The sequence below is a fragment of the Macaca thibetana genome, chromosome 2, assembly GCF_024542745.1.
Source record: "Macaca thibetana thibetana isolate TM-01 chromosome 2, ASM2454274v1, whole genome shotgun sequence".
Taxonomy (NCBI): domain Eukaryota; kingdom Metazoa; phylum Chordata; class Mammalia; order Primates; family Cercopithecidae; genus Macaca; species Macaca thibetana.
Window position 1 is genome coordinate 104,220,196 of NC_065579.1, and position 20,492 is coordinate 104,240,687.

The 20,492-nt window shown below is 55.2% G+C and overlaps 1 protein-coding gene and 1 long non-coding RNA gene across 10 annotated transcripts; one reads left to right on the top strand and one right to left on the bottom strand.

The window, feature by feature from the left end:
• On the bottom strand, positions 1-16,088 carry MST1R (macrophage stimulating 1 receptor). Of its 9 annotated transcripts, none has more exons than XM_050780675.1 (20): positions 14,859-16,088; positions 11,611-11,799; positions 11,403-11,531; positions 11,055-11,225; positions 10,581-10,741; positions 10,050-10,215; positions 9,805-9,941; positions 9,254-9,415; positions 9,065-9,158; positions 8,724-8,933; positions 8,490-8,636; positions 8,244-8,409; positions 7,976-8,077; positions 7,699-7,902; positions 4,459-4,539; positions 4,100-4,281; positions 3,898-4,007; positions 3,177-3,342; positions 2,616-2,752; positions 1-564 (listed from the first exon to the last, which is right to left on the bottom strand). In XM_050780675.1, exons 1-20 carry the CDS (start codon positions 16,086-16,088, stop codon positions 309-311), a joined length of 4,200 nt encoding a protein of 1,399 aa, XP_050636632.1. In that variant the 3' UTR covers positions 1-308. The 9 variants fall into 9 exon arrangements, with proteins under 9 accessions (XP_050636632.1, XP_050636631.1, XP_050636630.1 ...); XM_050780674.1 differs by having other exon boundaries at positions 8,724-8,936; XM_050780673.1 differs by having other exon boundaries at positions 10,050-10,236.
• LOC126948776 (uncharacterized) lies at positions 11,712-19,452 on the top strand. The gene is made up of 3 exons (XR_007723522.1): positions 11,712-11,813; positions 15,910-16,576; positions 18,549-19,452. It is a non-coding gene; the product is annotated as an uncharacterized LOC126948776 (long non-coding RNA).
• The last annotated feature ends 1,040 nt before the right edge of the window (positions 19,453-20,492 follow it).

The following is a 20,492-nucleotide window of genomic DNA, read 5'->3' on the forward strand; positions in this document are numbered from 1 at the left end:
TTTGTGTTTTAATAGTCATTTGTTCCTTTATTGGTTCAAGGGTCAGTGTTGGTGTGGTCACTGCTGAGTCCACTGTTCCCAGAAGACAGGGTCCACAGCAGGCACTCCATAAATACATGTTGCAGAAGGACTGCCCTCACTGGCTCACTCTGTGGAGTGAGGGACCTAATGGGCCCCATTTACCTATTGCCTCTGAAGATTAAAGGGCAGGAACAAGGTAGAGGGCTACTGCCCTCTGGCCTGGCATGGCTCAGAGGCAGCTTGGGGTTAGCTCAAGGCAGCTAAGCAGGTCCAGCCCAAGGACTAAGTCAAGTGGGCCGAGGAGGCTCTGAGAGTGGCCGGGGCCGGTGTGCACTCCCTGGCATGGGTGAGGACTGCTGCTGTTCTGGATGCACATTCAACTCATGTGAGGTGCTGGGGCCCAGGTTCATGTAGGTTGCTGGCAGCTGCACATAATGGTCCCCAAGCAGTGCAGACACTATCTGCTCCACTTCCCCCACTAGTACTCCGAAGGTGGGTCGTGCTGCTGGGTCCGCCTCCCAGCATTGCTGCATCACTTGGTACCTATTGGGGGAAAGGCATGTCAGGTTAAGGCAACTTCCACCCAAGGATTCTGGGCCACCCACTTGCTGTTAAACCTCTGGCAGGTCACACAGGGATGAGGATAGGTGACAGGACCTAGTACCTAGCACTGCCCAATCAGGGGCAGCTCTTCTCATCCCTATGATTGCTGTTCCAGTCCTGCCTCCCCACCCCGGCAGAGGTCCAACTACCTCAGGTATTAAGAGCTTGGACTCCTGTGCCCTGTGCCCTGGGCTATGTGATCTTGGGCAAGTTCCTTAACTTCTCTGTGCCTCTGGGTCGTCCTCTGATCACAGAGCAGTAGGCACATAGGCTGATGCCTGTGAAGTGCTAAGCACAAGGCCCAGCTCACAAGGTACCATGGTCATCATCACAGTTCTTCCAGGAAGGAAGCCTGGGTCCAGCAAGGCAGGAATTAAAAATCCTGAAGCGGTCGGGCACAGTGGCTCATGCCTGTAATCCCAGCACTTTGGGAGGCTGAGGTGGGCAGATCACAAGGTCAGGAGTTCGAGACCAGCCTGGCCAACATAGTGAAACCTCATCTCTACTAAAAATACAAAAATTAGCTGGGCATGGTGGCACACGCCTGTAGTCCCAGCTACTCGGGAGGCTGAGGCAGGAGAATCACTTGAACATGGGAGGCAGAGGCTGTAGTGAGCCAACATTGTGCCACTGCACTCCAGCCTGGGCAACAGAGCAAGACTCCGTCTCAAAAAAAAAGAAAAAATCCTGAAGCAAGAGCATGTGGGGCAGCACTAGTGGCATGCTGGTCCTGAAGCAGAGGATCCCCAGGTTTACCTGCTGGGTCCTAGTGCATGCCCCATTATCTTGGGGATGTCATTCCTGCCTGAAATAATACTCTAAGTACCTTACACACAATATCTCATATAATTCTCAGGCTCTCGGAGGGTGGTACTATTGTCTCCACTTTACAGATGAGGAAATTGAGGCCCAGAGAGGAGAAGGGCTGGACTGCTGAAGTGGACCCTATGGTGTACCACCCACATCCCCCTTTCCTCTCCCAGTGGCTGGGTGTGTTGCCTGCTGATGATTCTTGACTGAGGCTCTCTCTAAGAATTGCCCTAGGCAGAAGAGAACTGCCTCTGCCAAGCTCACATCCTCTCACCAGGGACAGCCTGTGACTAGTAACTGATTAATGCCTGGTACAAAGACCTGGCCTGTTGGTCTCAATTTCAGAAAACTCTGGTGGGTCATCCCAGTTCAAGCAGTCCCTGTGGGATGGGCTGCAGTTTCTGTGACATTTCTCTGTCCCAGTCCTTCTTCCCTTGCCCCCAACCTCTCAGTAAATCCCCATACATAAATCTCCAGCTGAGTCTATTTCCAGGAGCCCAATCTAGATACGGGTAGGCAGTGAATTAAAGAAATGAATAATAAGAGCAAACCCAAAGCAGGTAGGACTGTGAGGAAGGCTACTCGCATCCTTTCTGGAGCACAGCCTGAGACAGGAGGCGTCAACTACTTTTACCTATGTCCTGGTTCTCTCTGTTCTAACCCAGCAGACCTGGACACTGCTCAGGCACACCTGCTACATATGAAGCTGAACCTCAGAACCGAACCCACCCCGTAGGCACTGAGGACAACGCAGCTGCCGCCATCCCTCCAGGAATGGGGAATCTGAAACCACATCCAGTGAAAAAACCTGATCTGGAGATCCAGAGGGGGTTGCTGTGGGGGTTGGAATCTTTCCTCGAGATTAAATGAGAGGAAAAGGTGGAAAGCAGACCCCATTAGTGGGAGGCGGGGAGGAGGAGTGCTGGGAAAATCAAACCACTGGCCTCAACCCCAACTCTGAGCTCAGAATGCTGTTACCATGGCAACTGTGAGGTCCTCCCAGTGTCCCATCCTGCATGTGGGTGGGACCAGTTCACAGATGAGGAAACTGAGGCCCAGCGAGACTCCCTTTCCGAGTCAACCAGAAGTTCAGTCAGGAAGCCAGGCAGGAGCTCTGTCTCCTGCCTCTTCCATGTCTCTGGGGCCCAGTTCCCTCCCCACTACCACCTCCACATACTTACAGAGAATTGGGGCAATACTCAGGCTGGGGCAGGCGCCGACCCTGGGCCAGGAAGTGGGTGAGGTCAAAAGGGTCGATGTGGGGGTATGGTGGGGCACCCCGTGTCAACAGTTCCCACAGCAGCACACCAAATGACCACTGTGGAAAGGGGGAGGTAAGGGGACTCAACTCACTCCAAATTTGGGGGCAGGTGGGTCCCCCAGGGCTTCTATCTCCCAGAGTCCTTCAGCTGGAAATGGAAGACCCCACCCTCCACTGAGAGCTCATTCCTCAATACGTCACCAGTGTCTTTCCTCTGTCTCCTCCCACCACCTCATCCTGCCCAGAGTTGGGGCTGGGCAGGACCTGGATTATCTGTGAGGAGCCAGTGAGTTCCCAGCCTCCTCTTGCCCTGGCAGGTGTCAGATTCCATCTTACATCTGCCCAAGAGGTGGGCAGAAGGGCTTTGGGAGTCATCTACCCCGGGGACTCCCTGGGCTCAGATTATCCAGAGCTGAATGGGTGAGGCCCAGTGTTCTCGGGTGCCAAAGCCATGTGGACTATAGGGCAGATGGGGCCTCACCACATCAGACTTGGTGGTAAATCTATAGGTCTGCAGGCTCTCCAGTGCCATCCACTTCACAGGTAGGCGAGCGTGGCGATGCTGTCGAACACTATAGTATTCCTTGTCCAGGATGTCACGGGCCAAACCAAAGTCAGCCACTTTGACAGTGAATGACTCGTCCAGCCTTGGGGGTAGGGAGAGGATTACACTTAGGACTGGCCCTTACCAGGCCCTGAACCCACCTGTTCTAGGCCCTTACAGAATTTCTTTTTTTTTTTTTTTTGAGATGGAGTCTCGCTCTGTCTCCCAGACTGGAGTGCAATGGCGCGATCTCTGCTCACTGCAAGCTCTTCCTCCCGGGTTCATGCCATTCTTCTGCCTCAGCCTCCCGAGTAGCTGGGACTACAGGCGCCCGCCACCGCACCCGGCTAATTTTTTTGTATTTTTAGTAGAGACAGGGTTTCACCATGTTAGCCAGGATGGTCTCGATCTCCTGACCTCGTGATCCACCCGCCTCGGCCTCCCAAAGTGCTGGGATTACAGATGTGAGCCACGGTACCCGCCCACAGAATTTCAAAGCCACAGTGTCCAGTCCAAGTCTGTACTGGGCAGACAAAAAAAGTAAGGTGCAGAGAGAGGAGGACAAGGCTGGAGTGGGCCCTTCCCTGAGGCGGCCTTAAGCACCGCACACCCTCATGCCCTGTGCCTTTGCTTCACCCCAGCTACTCTGGACTCTCACATGCAGTTTCGCGCAGCCAGGTCCCTGTGCACAAACTTCTGCTCTGCGAGGTACTCCATGCCATGGGCTACCTGCAGGCCAAAGCTGATGAGGTCCTTCACGGTGGGGTTCTGGGGGCACAGGTGGGTTGGTGGGCAAGGGGACAGCAGCTCCTTCTCCAGCTGCTGCCCAGCCCCCAACCCAGAGCCAGCTGAGCACTGACCCGCTGAGGTGAGCGGATGAACTGGAGCAGGTCACCGTGGCACATATAGGGCAGCAGCACATGGGGCAGGCCCTCGGGTGGCAACATGATACCAATGAGAGCCAGCACATTCGGGTGGTTCAGGCCACGCATGAGCAGCCCCTCTCGAAGGAAGGCCTCCACCTGCTGCATCTCTGTGATGCCTACAGAGCAGTGCAAGTCAGGCACAGGGCAGGGCATCCCTTTACAAGGCTCACATGGGGAAATGGGAAATAAAGGTCTCCTGCTCAGGGTCAGTCAGTAAGGTGGGAACACAGAGAAAAAGAATCCTCCCAGCCTGAGGCCCCTCCCTCTGCCCTCCCATCTTCTGCTCCACTCACGACTTAGTGACTTGATGGCACATTGGATTTGATTCTGGGCCTGGTCTATGTATTCTCCATGGCAGACAACTCCAAAGTGGCCTGGTGGGAAGTAGAAAATGAGTCGATGAGAGGGGCTCCAGGGCCCAAGGTTCACACCACACATTCTCATTGGCAACCAGACCTCAGAGCACTAAACTGGCCAATCTCACATTTTATTTTTAATTTTTATTTATTTATTTTTTAGATCGAGTCTTACTCTGTTGCCCAGACTGGAGTGCAGTGGTGCGATCTCAACTCATTGCAACCTCTGCCTCCTAGGTTCAAGTGATTCTCCTGCCTCAGCCTCCTGAGTAGCTGGGATTACAGGCACCCACCACTAAGCCCAGCTAATTTTTTGTATTTTTAGTACAGACTGGGTGTCACCATGTTGGCCAGACTGGTCTCAAACTCCTGACTTTGTGATTCACCCACCTTGGCCTCCCAAAGGTGAGGGTTGGGATTACAGGTGTAAGCCACCATACCTGGCCCAATCTGACATTTTAAAAAAGCAGCAGGGCTGGGCGTGGTGGCTCATGCCTATAATCCCAGTACTTTGGGAGGCCAAGGTGGGTGGATCACGAGGTCAGGAGTTTGAGACCAGCCTGGCCAATATGGTGAAACCCCATCTCTAGTCCCAGCTGCTTGGGAGCCTGAGGCAGGAGAACAGCTTGAACCCGGGAGGCGGAGGTTGCAGTGAGCCAAGATCGTGTCACTGCACTCCAGACTGAGAGACAGGGTGAGACTCCGTCACCCCCCCCCAAAAAAAGCAGCAGAAGCAAAGCGCAGTGCGCCTATAATCCCAGTTACTCAGGAGGCTGAGGCAGGAGAATCGCGTAAGCCCAGGAGTCCAAAGCCAGCCTGGGTAACACAGTGAGATGCTGTCTTTAAAAAAAAAATTTTTTTTAAAAAGGCTTATGCCTATAATCTTAACACTTTGGGAGACTGGGGTGGGAGGATCAGCTGAGGTCAGGGGTTCAAGACCAGTCTGGCCAACATGGTGAAACCCTGTCTCTAGTAAAACTACAAAAGTTAGACAGGTGTGGTGGCAGTGGCAGGCCCCTGTAATCCCAGCTACTCAGGAGGCGGAGGCAGGAGAAACGCTTGAATCTAGGAGGAAGAAGTTGCAGTGAGTCGAGATCGCACCACTGCACTCCAGCCTGGGCAACAGAGCGAGACTGTCTCAAAATAATAATAACTAAAAACTAAAAAAAAATAAAGCAGGGCCGGGTGCGATGGCTCACGCCTGTAATCCCAGCGCTTCAGGAGGCCAAGGCAGGTGGATTACCTGAGGTTGGGAGTTTGAGACCAGCCTGGCCAACATGATGAAACTCCATCTCTACTAAAAATACAAAAATTAGATGGGCATGGTGGCTCATGTCTGTAATCCCAGCTACTCAGGAGGCTGAGGCAGGAGAATCACTTGAATCTGGGAGGCAGAGGTTGCAATGAGCCCAGATCACACCACTGCACTCCGGCCTGGATGACAGGCGAGGCTCTGTCTCAAAAATAAATAAATAAATAGGCCAAGTGCGGTGGCTCACGCCTATAATCCCAGCACTTTGGGAGGTCGAGGTGGGCGGATCACTTGAGGTTAGGAGTTCGAGACCAACCTGGCCAACATGGTGAAACCTCGTCTCTACCAAAAATACAAAAGTACAAAAAAAAAAAAAAAAAAAAAATTAGCTGGGTGTGCTGGCATGCATCTGTAGTCCCAGGTACTCAGGAGGTTGAGGCAGAAGAATGGCGTGAACCTGGGAGGCAGAGCTTGCAGCGAGCCGAGATAGCGCCACTGCACTCCAGTGTGGGCAAAAGAGCAAGACTCCGTCTCAAAAAAAAAAAAAGAAAAAGGAAAATAAAATAGTCTGGGGTGGTGGCTCATGCCTGTAATCCCAGCACTTTGGGAGGCTGAGGCGGGCAGATCACCTGAGGTCAGGAGTTCGAGACCAGCCTGGCCAACATGGTGAAATCCTGTCTCTACCAAAAATACCAAAAATTAGCCAGGTGTTGTGGCAGGTACCTGTAATCTCAGCTACTCAGGATGCTGAGACAGGAGAATTGCTTGAACCTAGGAGGTGGAGGTTGCAGTGAGCCGAGATCATGCCATTGCACTCCAGCCTGGGCAATAAGAGTGAAATTCTGTCTCATAATAATAATAATAATAAAATAGAATAAAAATAAAACTAAAATAAAATAAATATAATAAAACAGGCTGGGTTTGGTGGCTCATGCCTGTAATCCCAGCACTTTGGGAAGTTTAGGCAGGCAGATTGCTTGAGTCCAGGAGTTCGCGGCCAGCCTGGACAATGCGATTTGAGGCCCATCTCTACAAAAGACAAACAAAAAATTAGCCAGGCATGGTGGTGCATGCTTGTAGTCCCAGCTACTCAGGAGACTGAGGGAGGAGGATCACCTGAGCCTGGGGAGGTCGAGGCTGCAGTGAGCCATGATTGTGTCATTGCACTCCAGCCTGCGTAACAGAGTGAGACCCTGTCTCAAAAACAAAACCATAAATAAAACCAAAAATAAACAGCAGCCACATGATGGCAGAGGCTATAATCCTCCTGTGCCTGATTGATCCACACCAGAACCCACTGAAGACAGAACTTTTCTCATCCATTTTACAGATGAGCAAATGGAGGCTCAGAGAGGTTAAGTGGTATAACCAAGGTCACACAGGTTGGTGAGAAGGTTAGAGCAGAATCTGGTCCAACTGTCCCTTTAGCCTATGTCTTTTTTTTTTTTTTTTTGAGGCGGAGTCTCGCTCTGTCGCCCAGGCTGGAGTGCAGTGGCGCGATCTCGGCTCACTGCAAGCTCCGCCTCCCGGGTTCCCGCCATTCTCCTGCCTCAGCCTCCCGAGTAGCTGGGACTACAGGCGCCGCCACCACGCCCGGCTAATTTTTTTGTATTTTTAGTGGAGACGGGGTTTCATTGTGTTAGCCAGGATGGTCTCGATCTCCTGACCTCGTGATCTGCCCGTCTCGGCCTCCCAAAGTGCTGGGATTACAGGCTTGAGCCACCGCGCCCGGCCTTTTTTTTGTATTTTTAGTAGAGACTGGGTTTCACCGTGTTAGCCAGGACGGTCTCGATCTCCTGACCTCGTGATCTGCCGGCCTTGGCCTCCCAGAGTGCTGGGATTACAGGCATGAGCCACCGTGCCTGGTCTAGCCTATGTCATCTTGAGACTCCATCTCTGCCCCCAGCCCCACCTGGCCCCCACACCTTTGCCAATGACTCGGTCACTGTGGGTGACCACCCGCTCATGGGGAATCAGCACATCCTTGACCTCAGCCAACAGCGCAGAGTCCAGGTCCCTTAGCTGGATGGACTCTTTCCGCAGCAGTGGAACACAGGATTCATCTTCACTATTGGAGAAGGATGCTCCATGGACACAAGTGGAATCTAGACCATCAGTGGCAGGGCGTGCTGTGGGGAGAGGGAGTGAGGAGCTTGTAGGGACAGGGGGTGGCTTTAGCTTCTCGTGCCTCCACTATCTTACCAAGGCCACTTCTGTAGTCAGAGCCCGAGTAGAGAATAGGCAGGGGTGTGGCTCCAGCAGTCTGGTCCAGGGATGCCAGGTCATCCAGGTTGGGAGGAAGAACTGTGGAAAGAGAATCCCTGGTGGCCTGGCTTTCCAAGCTCCCAGGGGCCAACCCCTCTGGGGAGGACTTAGATCCCTAAGTCCTGGGCAGAGAGAGGATGTAGGGACTTGAAGATGCCATTGATTGGGGGTAGGGGCTGAATAAAGGTAGGCGCAGAGAACTCACCTAGCTGCTTCCTCTGCCACCAGTAGCTGAAGACCAGTGCAGTGGCCAATGCGGCCACAAGCAGCAGCAAAGGCAGCAGGATACCAAGGAGCGTGCTCTGTGGGACCCCATCTGGCCCTGGCCACACCACTCTACCCAGGATGCGACATTCACCATCCACGCAGACCTGGGAGCAGGTGGCAACTCAGGCCCAGCCTGCAGGCCCTCTGCCCGTGTTTCCCAGGGAGGTCCAGCTGGGCTGCCTACCTGCAGTGGGGCACCATCCTTGCCAAGCTGCAGGGATGGGGGCAGGGGGCAGACAACCATGTCCCCCCGGAACTCGTGCTGGCAGCTCTCACCACCCACGGTCACGTTGACACCCACGCAGTCAGTCACAGCACCCAGCCCAATATACTGCAGAGAGGGTCATGAGGACCAGCCAGTAGGCTGGCCCCTACTTTCAGATCCCCAACTGTCCCTGCCCCTATCCCTTACACTTACCTCAAACTTAATGGCATGCTCCTCAGGCTTCAGTGGAATTAGGTTGGCACTGGGTGGATGGGGTGGGGTTAGGAAGCGAAAGCCAGGCAGTGTAAAGCCAGCAGCTCCATCCCCCCAGGCACTCAGATTTCCTGCCACCCATCCCTGGGGGTCTTGGACCACATATTCAGGCAGGCGGCACAACTGCTGCTCTGGAAGCTGCCTCTCACACTGCTGGGACAAATAGGTGATTAGCCAGGAACCCCACCTGTGATTGCTCCTCTCCTCAGCCCAGCACAAGGTTGGGCTGCAGCTCAGGGAACTCATCCAGCCTTCCTCCCTCCTGGCCAGCACTCACTCACCCTGCTCTCCACTGCCCTAAGCCCGTCATGGAATGACAGCACTAAGTGCCATGCTGAAGTTAGATGCTGGCCACAGATGGTGATGTGGGAGTTGCTGTGGAAGAGGGCAGGGTGGTAGGCTTTGGGTGTTCTCCAAGGCTGGCTCTCTCATTCCCCAGAGGCCAGAGTGGGCAAAGAGGTGGCGCTTACCTGTAGCCACAGTTGGGGCTGATGCTTAGCACGACAGGGTCTTCTCTGTAGTGGAAGGTCCAGGAACCAGGTACCTGGGCACCCCCCACCTGCAGGCTAAGGGGGACACTGGCCACCATGGCCCCAGGGGGTGTGGCACATAAAAGCTGCCCCTCACTGACCCTGCAGGAACAAGAGATTGGGCTCAGGGTTACCCCCTTTGTAATGGCCGGGCCCACTTCCTCCAGGGGCCTGTTGCCCTCTCCCAGTTTGTCTGTTATCTCTCCCACCTGCCCCACTCCATGGTCTGTCTGAAGATAAGGTGGTCCCAGGAAGACATTCCAAGAGGGTAAGGAGGGAACAAGTTCCCCACAGCCTTGGCTGGAGCCACTGGACTCTGTGATGGGCTCTCTTGCCTCTGGGCTGAAGAGGGCAGTAGTCTTTTCTTCCTGGACCTGCTCTCCACACCACACTGACCATGTAACGAGCACTCTTCCCTCCATCCTGACAGAGTCCAGGTCTCCACCTGGATAGAACCCTGTGGCCTCCCATGCCTGCCTGGTGGTACTTACCGTGCTAGCAGACACTCAGTCCCATTGACCAGCACAGCCCGGCTGGTGCCTACAGACAGACTCTGGCCTTCAAGAGTGAGACAGGTGCCTCCTGCCCGTGGGCCAAAGAGGGGTTGCACTGCTATCAGCACTGGCTCCTAAAAGGATATAGAGGTGGCTTAGGTGGAATAGGTCTTCCACTCCAAGCCCCTCCCTTCCCGTACCACGCACTGGCCAAGGGCACAGACAGGGCAAGGTGACCTCACCATGAAAAAGAAGCCTCTCAGCATGGAGGTGCCGTCTACCCGGAAGTGCTTGCCCGGTGGCATGTTAGTCACGGTGAGGCTGACGTTGGTAGGCCCCACTGCTTGGGTGCCCAAGGGCTCCAGTTCACACTCAAACTCCTCTACAAAGTCTTTCCGGGGCACTGGTCTGGGGCACCAGGGGGAACCCCTGAGGTCAGCCAGGAATTATACAGGCCTAGCTGCATGTCTGCCACAAGCCACAGGGCTCCTCTGAGCCAGAGAATGGCGTTTCTCCACCCATGCCTCCCTCCAGGGAAGGAAGGTTCCGGCAGGGCAGAGATTAACCTTGGCTGGTCCATGAGTGAACAGACAGGAAGGGCGCATGAAAACTCAAAAAGGGACAGAGACATCTCCCGAGACACAAAATAGTCAGAACCACTGCAGCTGCCCCCATCTCCCCTTGCCTCTGATAAGCAGAGAACAGGGTCTCATGGGGAAGGGGCTGCTTGGTTGCTCCCTTCAGGGAAAGGGAGGGGAGGGACCAGATTGTACCTGAGTTTTGAGCTGTCCTTGGGCAGTGGCCGGCAGGGACTTTGGCCCACCGTGATCTGATGGGTTCCCTCAGGCACCAGACCAGAAGGGTGCAGGTAGAAGTTGGAGCCACACAGGGTCAGCCTTGTACTGCCCCTTAAAGGTCCACTGTGGGGGTGGAACTGAAATGGGGAAAACAGCCTGAGTCCTCATGTGGGGTTGGGCTCTCTCAGCCCCACCTGCTTCCCCAAAGTCTCCTGCCATACCCCTTGCCTGCCCCATGCTCCAGCCATTTGGAGTCACTTGCTAGTCCTCATTCAAGCACTTTCCTGCCTCCAAGTCTTTGCATGTGTCATCCCCTCTGACAAGAATGCCCTCCTTGTAGATATGAAGGACACTCCCAGACCTGAGAAAGATTGTGATCAAGACTTGCTGACCACCACCCCAGGCCCAGCCTGTCCCACTCTTACCTGTGCCCTGCCAGGGAAGCCATACCTCAGTAAGCTTAGGCGGACAGTGGTCCTGTTGCCAGGAGCCAGGACACTCCTTCTGCCGGCCACACATGTTCCCACACCAGCCACAGCCCATGAAACGCTGTGCCCTTAGGCAACGCCCACAGGTGAGGAAGTGGCGGCAGCCAGGGCCTTGGATAGGCACCTGAAAAACCTGGGGGTAGAAGACAGGTGACTAGGGGCACCTGGAGGGGGAGATTGGGCCCTATAGACCCTCCTGGTACACTGTAGGCTAGGGTGGTAAGGCCTGCATATCAATGCCTCCCTGGATTGGATGGACAGTCTGTGATCCCACAACCCTGGCCCCAGGCCCTGCCCCTGCCCGCCTCACCTGGTCCCCAGAGGCGAAGAATAGGTGGTCCCCAAGGCGACTGACATCCCGCTGCACGGGCTGCCCACTGTCACCCAGTGAGAAGTTGGACACATACAGCAAGTAGTTGAGTGACCTGGCCAGCTCCACCTAGGACAGGTTAGATGTGAGCAAAATGGGGATGGAGACAAAGACCCAGGGCCAGGGGGCTGTGGGGATGAGGACCCACCTGCAGGATACGCCCATCCGCTGTGCCCATGTGTGCCACTGTGACGTTGTCAAGGCGTGTCACATACAGTGCAGTGACCTCTACTGTTCCCAACAGCCCGTTGAATAGGTCCACACGTGAGAAGCTGCTACTGACCAGCAAAGGGAAGTGGCGGCAGCTGGTGTTGGGGCTGGGGGCCTCCAAGCCAGGCTGGGAAAAGTCAGGTAAGGGAACGAGTCAGGGTTCAGCCCTGTGCCCCGACCCTTTGGGGCCTTTGTCAGTGGCCACAGCAGCCCAACACTCTCACCCCTCACCTGGCCTGACTGGAGAAGGCCCTGGGCCTGCCGGTTACCATCTCGCATTGCCCCCACAGGGCTCTCAGTGTAGCAAGGGCAGGCAGAAGGTCCAGGCTGGAAGGCCCGCTCCCCATTCTCCCTGCCCCACCTTGCCATGTCCATCCTGATGGTGAGTTACCCCCATTCCATCCTCACAACCACCCCGTATATCTCTTTTTTTTTTTTTTTTTGAGACAGTGTCTCACATTGTTGCCGGGGCTGGAGTGCAGTGGCATGATCTTGGCTCACTGCAACCTCCACCTCCCGGGTTCAAGTGATTCTCCTGCCTCAGCCTCCGGAGTAGCTGGGATTACAGGTGCTCCCCACCACCCCTGGCTAATTTTTTGTATTTTTAGTAGAGATGGGGTTTCACGATGTTGGCCAGGCTGGTCTCGAACTCCTGACCTTGTGATCTGCCCACTTTGGCTTCCCAGAGTGCTGGAATTACAGGCATGAGCCACTGTGGCTGGCCCACCCCATACATCTTACAGATGAGGAAACAGGCTCAAGAGGTTTGGTCTCTTGTCCAAGGCATCATAAATGCTCAAGAGGGGAACCAAGTTGGAAGTCTCAGCTCCACAAGAGTCTTCTCCTGCCCCCTGCTGGCTCTTCTCTGCTTCTCTGTGTGCACTTCAGCAAACCCTGTCTCCTCTGGGCTTCGGTTTCCCCACTTGCATTAATTGGCCAGCACAAGGTTGGGAACATGGTCCTTCTCCCTAGACTCCAAAGGTCTTCCTGTACCCTTGGCTGCTTCCTATACCCCCCTTTAGGGTACAAAAGGGATAAACCAAACCCCTACAGCCTGGGTGCCAGAACTAAGTTCTGGAAGCTAAGGGGTACTAACCTCTCCCCTGCTCTTAGCAAGGGGGTGTTTTGGGGGCTGCAGTCATGCCCCAGGGCAGACTGTGGAAGCTCTGGGAAACCAGGACACCAGGGTATGAACTCACGGTGTTGGAGCTGAGTGTGAGGTGCAGACGGGGCTCAGTAGCCAGCCCTAGGTGCTCAGGACTCTCCCTCACCAGCCCTGAGGGCACTCCTTGAAGCAGGAGCCTCTGAAGTCTCCATCAGACCACAGAGACTTAACCCAGTCCTGAGATCTCAGCACTGATTAGCAGCCCTGGAGGCAAAAGTAGATGTGGAGCTGAGCCTTGAAACCCCATACACCCTGCGCCTACAGCTTGGGTGGGGGGGACTGGGATTTTGTCCTCACTTGAGGCAGGAAATCAGCTTGGCTTGGCCCGAGCTGGAAGCCTGCCAGGTGTTTCCAGCATGACTCAGGGACAGGTGGGGCTCTGACGGGGAATAGAGCCCTACCTTAGCCAGGCCCACACCCTAGCCTGCTTGTCTCTAGGCCCCAGGACCTTAGCTCTAGGTTCCCAGGCTTAGGTAGGGGCTCCAGGCTCCTGAAAACACATAAGTGTCCAATGTCCTATGGAGGACAGGCACCAGCTCTGAGTCCCTCAGGCCTCCTGAGGCCAACCACTATGTGGGTGCTGCCCCAGTGGCTGCATGCCCACATTTGCTAGGCAAACACTGTACAGGGTGATTCACACACCTCCTGGGGGCCTGGCCAGCCTGTGGGCAGGGACCAAGATTAGTCCTCCTGGAGCCTGGCACTGCCCAGCCGTGCTGGGTGTCTTCTGACCCACTGACCACTAGCCAAGCTGGGGAGAGGTTCTGACTCCCCACTGGGAAGAAGAAGGGGCCAGGCAGGCCTGCCCAGGCCCAGAGAAGGAGTCCCCAACCCTAAAGCCTCTCAACCCAGATGTACTCAGCAGAGGGAGGGAGGCTAAAGACCCCCAAGCTCACATTGGGTGTAAGTTCTCCTCCCATCTCCGAGGCATCAATAGGAGTGGAAAGGAGTCTGTCGAGAATGTCACAGCAGGCCCAGGGCCACAGGATGATGGCTAGAGAATATGAGAGCAGTAGCTGTGGGTCCCATTCCTTGGTCCAATCTTATTGCTGTTGCCTACACGATGGCTGGAGAGAGCCTAGATAGAGTCTGTTGGAAGGAGCCCCCAGTTCAGCACGGGCTTTGAGACTTCCTGCCTGGGGCAGGGCTCCAAATATGGTTTAAAAAAAAAAAAAAAAAAGTCTGGGATGGACCAATTCCAACCAGCCCTTCCTAGGCCTTCCCCAGATGTTTATAGTAGCTTGCACAAGACTAGAGTGAGGCTCCCGGAACCTTCTAGAACCAAGCTGCCATCCCATGAGTGCTGGGTACTCCCCCCAATCACCCCCAATCATGTCAAACAGGTTAGTGAAGCCCAGGACATGCAGGCTCCCTAACAAGCTGCCAACTTCCAAGGCCCAGGAGGCTCCCTGGAACGTGGTGGCTGGCAGAAGGATGGGGGTGGGTGTGGAGGAAGGGGAGATTCTCTGACAACTCTTGTCCCACCCTCTTTGGAAAGCAGAGCAAAACAAGGGAAAGTGAAACTGTTGGCAAGCAGCTGTGAGTCTGTGAATCTGTGAGCATCTCCCTGTGTATTTGTGTGTGGTGGTGGTGGTGGTGGTGGGCGAGGGGGGGCGCTATTTTTTTGCGTGTGTCCCTGAGGATATGGATGGTGGACAAGTAGGAGGGAATGCCCATCATTCTACCCAGCATTCAGGAGCTATGCTAACAGAGACACGGTTATGTAACCCCATCCTCACATAGCCAGGGAAACTAAAAAACCAGAGGCCATGATGGGCAGATAGGAGAAAGGGCAAAATGAGGTAGTCACAAGGGCCAGCCTGGCTGGGAGCCGAGCCTCCAGTGTAGCCTTTGTCTGGCTGCTTTCTCACACCACCCCAGCACTTAGGAACTGGGTGAGAGAGAATGCTTCTTTCCACCTGCCCTCCCCCTCCCAGATCCCCTCAGTGATGGAAGGGAAGCAGCCTGTGTTCAGCCACGTGCATGCAGCTCACAAGTAAGGGCCCCTTCTTTCAGCTCACCGGGTTGGGGCAAAAACTGGGTGACTGGAAGAAGTCCAGGCCTCGCCGGAGGCCTGGATGGACTGGGGATTCACAACAGCGCTCCACACCTTCATCAATTAATGTGTCCAGCAGGTCAATGGGGAAGGCACAGACGACAGAGTTGGGGCCCACGCCAGGGCCACTATCCTTGCCAGCCACAAAGACCCCAAATAGCACTTCCTGGCCCTCAGCAATGCTCAGCTCAGTGGCAAGTTGAGCACCCACTGGAGCAGAGTGGGCCACCCGCAGCACAGGGTAGGGCTGTCCGCCCTCTGGGGCCCCCCGGCGCCTGCGTTTCGGAGCAAATCTGCAGTCGAGGACCAGCTCCCGATAGTCACCCAACTCTGGCTCAGTGGCGCTAAGTCGTGCCAGGCGTGTGTGCAGGGCACCAGGAGCATCAGTCACGCTGGCCGGCTGTACAGTCAGGAAGTAGACAAAGGCTCCCGTATGGAAGCTGTGCACGTATTCAATACTGTAGGAGACAAGATGCTTGGGCAGTACTGACAACGCCACAAAGCCCGGTGCAAATCCCGAGGCGTCGGCCTTGAGACGCCTGATAGACACTGAGCGTGGGCTGAAGCTGGCAGCCACGGCTGCGTCCAGTGAGGATGCCACGTAGAAATAGGAGGCCTGGCCTTGCTCAACCACAGTCACACGGGTGCCCAATGGGCTGGCCACACAGTCGGGGCAGTCATCGGGCCGGTTATGGTGGGCTGAGAAGAGGCAGGCTGGCGCTGCCAGATGCACGGCTGTCCCTTGGGGATCTAGGTCATGCAGGAAGCAGCGGCCCTGCAGGCTGGAGCCACAACTGACCAGGGCAGGCAGCGCGGGCTCCAGCACCAGCACCTTTGTGTCTGTGTCACCGGAAGGGCCGTGGGGGCCTGGGCCACAGGCTGCACACGTCTGGCAGCCAGGGTCCCCAGCAGGGCCCGTGGCCAGGCTCTGGACAGACTTCAGGTCAGGCCCAAGCACGTGCAGGCGATTGCGTATGGCTACAAACACAGCACTCTCATTTTTGTCGCCCTGGTAGGTCACCATGGTCTGCACCAGGCCTCCGGCGGAGAAGCTGGGCACCATGTACTTCACGTTAAAGTCTCGAGAGGCCGCGTAGGGGGTGCGCGGGCACTGCCATTCCTTGGCCGCCGCGGGCTTGGCAGGCAACAGCAGCAGCAGTAAGAAGGACTGAGGCAGCGGAGGGAGGAGCTCCATCGAGGCGAGCTGGGACCCTAGGGGATCCCTACGGGCCTGGGCCTGGGCCCGGGCCCGGGCCCGGGCCTGGTTGGGGGCCCGACTCGAGGTCTGGACTGGGCCAACTTTAAGCGGCGGTCCCGACAGCCCCAAGATAGCGGACCCACGTCCCAGGTTCCTGTGAAACCCAAATCCCTTCCCGGCCCTCGGGTCTGGGCACCTGACGCCCGCGGACGCACGGACAGCAACGCCCCAGCCGCCTCACCTGCCGCCCCAGCAGCCGCTGCACACTGGCGCTTAGCGCTCAGCCGACCAGAGGGCGCCGGGCTGGGCGGGCGGGGTCGGGCCGTGGGGGCGGGGCCGCGAGGGAGGCGTGGCCTACCCCAGGCCCTCCACCCATCCGACTCTTCCGGCCCTTGGAAACCTGGCTCCTGTACCTTCTCTTGGCGTCTTGGCGCCTTTTTCTCAGCGGCCTGTGGGTGGATGCGCATGGTGCGGCCTGGAGAGAGGTGAGCCGCTCTGAACCGTCCCATCCCATCCCCCCACTACCGACTGGTTCGCAGCGAGAGGGGGCAGGACACTGGGCTCTTTGCTTGTGGTGGAACTAGTTTGCACTTAGTAGCAACACCCTCAGAGGCTAGTGCCCAGAGGCTTCCTGGGGGCCCGCCATGTGGGGAACAGAGACCAGGATTGTGTGGAAGACCAGAGGGGAGATGTGGGGCACTTAACAAGAGATGTTATGGGGCGCCACCCTTTGTGGGAAAGGACTGTCCTTTTTTTTTTTTTTTTTTTGCTCTGTGACCTAGGCTGGAGTGCAATGGCGCGATCTCGGCTCACTGCAAGCTCCGCCTCCCAGGTTCAAGCGATTCTCCTGCTTCAACCTCCTGAATAGCTGGGATTACAGGCGTGCATCACAACACCTGGCTAATTTTGTATTTTTAGTAGAGACGGGTTTCACCATGTTGGCCAGGCTGGTCTCAAATTCCTGACCTCAGGTGATCTGCCCCCCTCGGCCTCCCAAACTGCTGGGATTATAGGCGTGAGCCACCGCGCCTGGTGGGGACCATTCTTCCATGTGCTTCTCCTGAGCTATCAGCAACAAGATGGTCTCAGAGGAAGGTGTGTTATGCCCTGCTCTCCTAGGGCCCTAAGGGTCTTAGGATGGGATCTGGCCTTGCTGACTGGACCTCAGAGTCAGAGAGTCACATAAGTGGAGGCCCAACCCTAATTCTGGTACCTCCTCTGCAGCCTCAGTATATAGAAGCTGTATAATGGGGTTACAATCCACAATATGGGCCTTGGGGACTCCCCCTTCCTGGCTCTGCCCAGTGCACCCCTGATATGGAGGAATCATGAACTTTGGCTCTCAGGACACTTCCAACCTGCTCTGTAGGCCTTGCTGGATCTTATTCTCTGCAATGAGAATGTGAGAATGTAGTTCTGGGCTGGGCACTGTGGCTCATGCCTGTAATCCTAGCACTTCTTTGAGAGGCCAAGGCAGGAGGATTGCTTGAGGCTAGCAGTTCAAGACCAGCCTGGGCAACATAACAAAAGTCAACAAAACAAAAAAACTGCTAAAAATTTAAAAATAAAATGTATGACCGGGCGTGGTGGCTCACGCCTGTAATCCCAGCACTTTGGGGGGCCGAGGCAGGTGTACCACTTGAGGTAAGGAGTTCAAGACCAGTCTGGCCAATATGGTGAAACAAGATGGTCTAAAAACAAAAATTAGCCGGGTGTGGTGGTGGGCACCTGTAATCCCAGCTACTCAGGAGGTTGAGCAGGGAGAATGAATTGCTTGAACTTGGGGGGTGGAGGTTGCAGTGAGCTGAGATTGTGCCACTGCACTCCAGCCTGGGCGACAGAGCGAGACTCCATCTCCAAAAAAAAAAAAAAAAAAGAAAAAGAAAATGTAGTTCCGATTAGGTGATTTCCCAGAGTTCTCTCTTCTATTTATGAGGAGTGGGGGTGGGGGAGCCTAGTCCCACACCTGGATCTCAGCAGCTGCCCTTTGGTAACTGGTCCTACCAACACTAGACTGAGGCCCCTGGGGGACAACCTTAGCCTGACAGCCCCCTCAGCTAGGTGGGCCTGGACCCTGGAAGAAGGGGAAGGTCCACAGGGTGGCTTTGGGCTGTGAACTATGGGCCCCAAGGCTGTAGAGGATAAGGATTCTAGGGGAGAGAGGAACCCTCGGTCCAACAGGATTTAGCCTGGCTTGGGTATCTATATCTCCTCACTCTCTTTTCAGTCCATACTTCTGCGCCTGCATCCCCTTCCTAACCTAACCTTTGTAAGTGCTGTTCCTCCTTCCAGGAGCACTCTTTCCCTTTCCTCCTTTTGCCACCTAAATGGCACCTCCTCCAGGAAGCCTTTTTGATCCAGACTTTGCCAGGCCCCTCTCCTGGGTTCCACAGACCCAGTGCTACACCCACCCCAGCACAGTTTACTCTGGATACTTCACTCTGCCTCCATCCCCAGTGCAGGACTTCCCCCTCCTTCCAGCCTGGAGCTCCATGAGTACCTGAAGACTGAAAGAGGAAATAGAACTGGGGGCAGCCACACCCAGTGCAGGGTTGATACTGTGCCCTGAGGTGACACAAAAGACACTCCTTTTCCAAAGCAGAATTGGCCAGGAAATGAATAAACACCCTGAGAAAACCGTGGCATGGTTCCTGCATTCCACAGTCAACACATCTAAAGATAGGCAGGGCAAAACTAAAATGAAACATTCTCAGCCTGGCGCCCAGACAGGGGTTCTGGTGACCCAAATCCCACCTCCAGACTTTCAGAAGGATCTCTGGGGGTTGGGAGGAGACTTCACAAGACCTCTTAAATCACCCCACCCACCCCTTTTTGGGGGTGGGGTTGCAGCAACCATTCGTTAGTTCTCTGCTGCCACCGTGTGGCCACGCTAATGGCTGTCCCCAGGCTGAGGTCCCCTCTAAGGCAGCCTTGGTTCTCAACAGCACGGGTACACAGGAGCACCCCTTCCCTGTCTCGCCATCTGCCGCCTCTGTAGGAGGGAGCAGTCAAGGTGTGTGGGGGAAGTCAGCTAATGGGGCTCTTAAGTGCCAAGTACAAGGGCACCCCCAAGGTAAACTCACGAGGCCTGGCCCATAGCTGGCTAAGAACCTGCTCGACTGCCCTTAGCACCTGACGGCTTGAAGGAATGCTAGCCACTTTTCCCTCCTTGAGCTCTCAGTCCCCTCTGAACACTGTTCTAGAGGACTAGGTCTAGCCTCTTTCTCTAATCCCAAGATCACCTTAGCAGTAGCAAGGTAGTCTCTCCAACTGTAATATGACCACATCACACTGCAGGTTACCTGGAGTTTGAGAACCCCAGCCCTTATGGACTCCTCCAGCTTCACTGCAAACAAGTTATATTAGGTTCCTTTTTTTTTTTTTTTTTTTTTTGAGACGGAGTCTCTCTCTGTCGCCCAGGCTAGAGTGCAGTGGCGCAATCTCGGCTCACTACAACCTCCGCCTTCTGGGTTCAAGCAATTCTCCTGCCTCAGCCTCCTGAGTAGCTGGGACTACAGGTGCACGCCACCACACTCAGCTAATTTTTGTATTTTTAGTAGAGACAGGGCTTCACCATGTTGGCCAGGCTGGTCTCAAATTCCTGACTTCAAGTGATACACCCACCTTGGCCTCCCAAAGTGTTGGGATTACAGGTGTGAGCCACCATGTCCGGCCCATACAGGGTTCTTACCATGTCCGTCCCTTGGCACATGCTGGCTCCTTCACTAGGAACACCTTCCTTATTTGCCTGTCGTCCCACCTGTGATCTCCAAGCAGGTATACCTCACGCTCCTAGGTGCCTACAGTCCTAGGTCTGTATCCAACTATGGTCCAACTATGGTCTCCCCAGAATATATGCTGAACTACAGAGAAACAGAAACCTACAAGAGTCAGGGCAAGCAAAAGAGGCACTTAGGGGCTCACTATTGACCAGAATGCCAGTAACAGTCAGGGACAGCTAGCCTGGCATCACCCAGGCCCCAGAGGCAGTGGTTTGATGTTCTTACTAGGAGCAGAAGAGGAACAAAAGCAGAAAACAGGCATAAAAGAGAACCAGGGCATGTGTGGCAGGGTGAACAGCACCCACCAAACCTATAGCTGCTCCCCAGAGGCTTTGGAATCTGGGCTGGTAGCCTGCTGCCATGTCCATTCCAATGTGAGCCACAGTGGGGCCAAGGGCAGGGGCTGTGCTGCCATTTTCTGGGACAATAAATACAACTGTTCCAGTGTACCCTGGGCCCATGCCACCCACACAGGCTTATTCTTCAACATGGCTTGATTTTAGTGGCAGAAAATACTGGCCCAACTCTCAGAAACTGCATGTGGGTAATTCTCTCTGACAGTCTGAAGACCACATTCAGAGGACAGTTTTCTTCAATAAGTACTTCCTAGGCCTTGTGC